The sequence below is a fragment of the Atta colombica genome, unplaced genomic scaffold (genome assembly GCF_001594045.1).
Source record: "Atta colombica isolate Treedump-2 unplaced genomic scaffold, Acol1.0 scaffold47, whole genome shotgun sequence".
NCBI lineage: Eukaryota > Metazoa > Arthropoda > Insecta > Hymenoptera > Formicidae > Atta > Atta colombica.
The window spans coordinates 3,581,685-3,585,719 of record NW_017259536.1 but is presented as its reverse complement, the minus strand read 5'-3'; the positions used below and the strand labels follow the sequence as shown (position 1 = coordinate 3,585,719).

General features: G+C 34.5%; 1 protein-coding gene across 1 annotated transcript; it reads left to right on the top strand.

Annotated features, from left to right (window-relative positions):
* Positions 1-1,227: 1,227 nt before the first annotated feature.
* Positions 1,228-4,029, top strand: LOC108691556 (putative Dol-P-Glc:Glc(2)Man(9)GlcNAc(2)-PP-Dol alpha-1,2-glucosyltransferase). Its single transcript, XM_018199345.1, has 4 exons — positions 1,228-1,476; positions 1,583-1,922; positions 2,006-2,145; positions 3,031-4,029. The coding sequence occupies exons 1-4, from the start codon at positions 1,228-1,230 to the stop codon at positions 3,766-3,768; spliced, it is 1,467 nt and encodes a 488-aa protein (XP_018054834.1). The 3' UTR covers positions 3,769-4,029.
* Positions 4,030-4,035: the final 6 nt, after the last annotated feature.

The window sequence follows — 4,035 nt, the reverse complement described above, 5'->3', positions numbered from 1 at the left end:
TTATTTACTCTATATATTATTTTAATAGCATAAATAACTTTCTACCGAACTACTTCTAAAAAAGAATAAATATTAAGTATATTTTAATAAAAATAAAGCATTGTTGTTAAGTACTTTTAGTACTCCAAATAAATAATTAATAATTTTTTTCATAAATAAATTGGTCACTATCAGAGATTTCTGTATTACAATTACCGTAAAAGACTCAATGTTTATATATGATATATTAATAATCCTTTAACATATAACAGATTTACATATATTTAGATTTTTAATCTTAAAAGAATCTTACAACAGTTGCAAAGCTGCTTTTTTTGCTGAACACGTCCGAATTCGACGCGAAAGTTACGTTGACCGTTTTGTTTGAACTCGTTTGAACGCGCGCAGCGCGCATGCGCGGCCGCCATGTTTGCTTCACTCCACGTCGCAAAACGTCGCAGTTATTCGGTCGGTCGGGACGGCGCCGAGTTGCGTCGTGCTCACTTTGATCATATTTTTCTCACTATTCCGTACGCGAGTGATATTGTGCAAGTGTGAACCGTTAGCACGAATCGCGATGTGCAAGAATCTCGGATTGAATGAGAGACAAACGACGGAGCGGCACGATGGACAGCGGATTGATGTGAGAGTCAATTCATTCATATTAATCTTTTTATCTATTATATTCGTGTCGTTTATCCGCAATTTTATGTTCCGATTACATTCAAGCAGATTATTATTTATTCGTGAACATAAACTCGTTCTTATCTCTACGTAGTGCGATCGAGGCGATTCAATCGCGCGAAAGTAGTTAGAATGGGAACGATTTGAAGTTTATTATGCGTACGCGCGCGAAATTCTCGCAATGGACGTCGCAATGGTTTTCCAGGTGTGCCACCTTCCTACAACAAACTTTCCGAGCTGTAACCTCAATTCGTTTGAATTCCTTCGAGCTGATTGTAAACATAACCGTACGTTGCGTTGATCGCAATGTGCCGACTTTCAAAAATATCAGACTCTCTTTCTGACTGCAGTATATTTTACTGGAATATTAATTCTTCTAATAAATGTAGGATAGAATGCCGATATATTCATCTGCGATTCAATGAGAAGTTCGAGAACGAGGGATAATTGGTTAGGTTAGCCGAAGTATGTCGGTGAAGGTGCTTGACGTGGCATTTTTACAAGCATGCAGTTTTTAATTTTTATCACAATTTATTGAGTATTTGAGTACGCTTTCAAACAACTATGAATACAATTTTGTCAACGTTGATGAGAGGCGTCTTCTGGATAATTAGCAAAACAACCAAATGTCTCGAGGTTCTCGTTCATGTAGAGCTGAACTATGATAGTTTTACGAAATTCTTGTTTTTCACGTTTCTTGCAAGCACTACACTTCTTTTTTGGTATTTGAATGATATCCAACCAGATTATTACATCGATGAGGCTTTTCACGTACCTCAGACGTTACGATATTGTGCGTGGAATTTTACGGAGGTAAACATTACAGAGAATTTGTTCTAATACTTTCGAGTGCACAAGTTATATATCTTCTTTAATGCAGTTTTTATGCAGAAATAAATAAGTCATAAATTATTTTCAGTGGGATCCTAAAATCACTACGTTACCAGGCTTATACTTTATTACCAGCGCGATATTATCTCCTTTTAATCTTTGCGACATTACTTACATGAGAGGTATAAATGTACTTGGAGCTTTCACAAATCTCTATCTTTTTTTTAACATTATAAAGGAGAATTGGAAGTCCCAGATGGATTGGTGGAACAAATGGTCGATTATTGGATTGATGTATAATCTTACTCTTTTTCCACCGTTGTATTTTTGGTCCTTTTTTTATTATACGGATGTTATGTCTGTGAACATGGTGCTTTTAATGTTTTATTTGCACCAATGTAAGCACACAATTATGGTGGCTCTTGCAGGTAATTATTTTGCAGCTGTTTAAGCTGTCATGTGAAAAAATATACAAATTATACTATACAAATAAAAGTAATAAATTACGCAGGTTTATTAGCCGTGCTTATTCGTCAGACGAATATTATTTGGTTCAGTTTCTTTACTATAGAACGTGCATTAGATATATTTGATAGCAGGATGAAGGAGCCTATCTCGTCTGAAAAGCTCACTACTTCATTGCATTTTCTTGTAAGTAACATTATATATTACCTGTGAAAAGAAAAGTGCTATTATTAGACTGAAGATTGGGATTGAATTTGATCAATGGAAGCAAAGTTTAATTAAATTTATATTAGTTTTCTTTCTTCTGATTGATTAGGTTGCTTCCCAGCAACAAAACACAGTCACATTATGTAACATATTGTAGTAATACAAGTGTCGATTTGTAACTGAAATGTCACTTAACTTTTTATTTTACTATCAGAGAGAAATAAAGAAAAGGACATGTTCGAATATATCCGAATGTAATTTTGAAATTTCTTATTAAAATATATATCTTCACAAATATATATCACTTCTAGAAAATAATTTGTAATGAAATGTTAAAATTTTTTTTTATACAATGATATAAAATGATAATAGTGAAGCATGATTGTGTTAACTTATATTATACTTGTATTATACTTGGAAAGTATGGAATCGTATATTGTGTTACACACTGTCGCTTGTGTACATTGTTGAAAAGCATTCTTAATTTTGGATTGGTTTCATAGTCAAGTCTTATATTTGTCATGTCTTAAGTACAGTCTTAAAATATCATGAACCAACCTATCAGAGACCAGTATTCATAATCGATTCTTATATTTGAGGTTGTCTTAAGTACAGTCTTAAGATGTCATAATCGCAGGGCACATTAGCATCTTAAGACATTACTTAAGACGATCTTAAAATAAGAACCGACTATGAATACTAGCCAGAGAGTTGTATTAGACTAATTACTTACCTACTATCTTAAGACTAATTACTTCAGATGATCTTAAAATAAGAACGAACTATGAATACTGGCTTTAGTCTTTAGCTTGATATGAGTACTATAGACAAATTAATCTAGTAAACTTCTTAAATCTTTTTTAGTTAATTTGGAGGCAACTAATGTACGAAATGCGCAAAGATCCACTGTCCTTCATCAAGTTCGTTGCGCAGATATGCGGTAGTTTATTTCCTTACTTAATGGTATGCCTCATGTTCATTGCTTTTGTCGCATGGAATGAAGGCATAGTGGTCGGCGATCGTAGTGCCCATGTTGCAACGATCCATGTTTGTCAGATATTTTATTTCTCCGCCTTTGTTTCTCTGTTCTCATGGCCGTACGTTATACCTCATTGGCAAATGTGTTTGCGATTCCTTCATCAGCATTGGATTTTCGTGAGTAGTGCTGTCGCATTGATGGCCGCAACGATATGTTCCAATACGCTCGTTCATCCGTATATTTTGGCTGATAATCGACATTATTCATTTTATGTGTGGAATCGATATATGAGCCGATACGCGGAATTCAAGTACCTGCTGATACCGATTTACTGCGCGAGCCTGTTCGCCATGTCACGGAACATTGCTCATTTAAGATTTCTCACACAGATTAATTATGTTATTTGCGTGTGCGTAGTGCTGATACCTCAATTACTGGTAGAACCGCGTTATTTCATCCTCCCGTATATATTTTATCGTTTAAATATGAAAAGGCCAGAAAGGTGGCAGATTCTTTGCGAATCCTTTACGATACACGCTATCAATTTCTTGCATATTACAGTTTTCGCCACCAAAGTATTTTATTGGAAGGATCAGCCTTATGCCCAGCGAATTTCCTGGTGAAATTTATGTTGAATGTACAAAATAAAAAAGAATATTTTTATGTAAAGTATATCGATACTTGAGAAAGACACATAGAAAGTGCTACATTGAAAAAAACATGAAGAAAAGTCTCTTATCAAGAAATGAAAAGTAATCTATTTTGCGTGAAGTGGTCCGGTTTATGTCGAAACGCATATGAAGGTTTATATCGAGAAAATAAGAAGAGCGGTTCAAGTCGCATAAAATTAGACGGGTCTATATAGCGCAATATTCACTATTCATAAATTA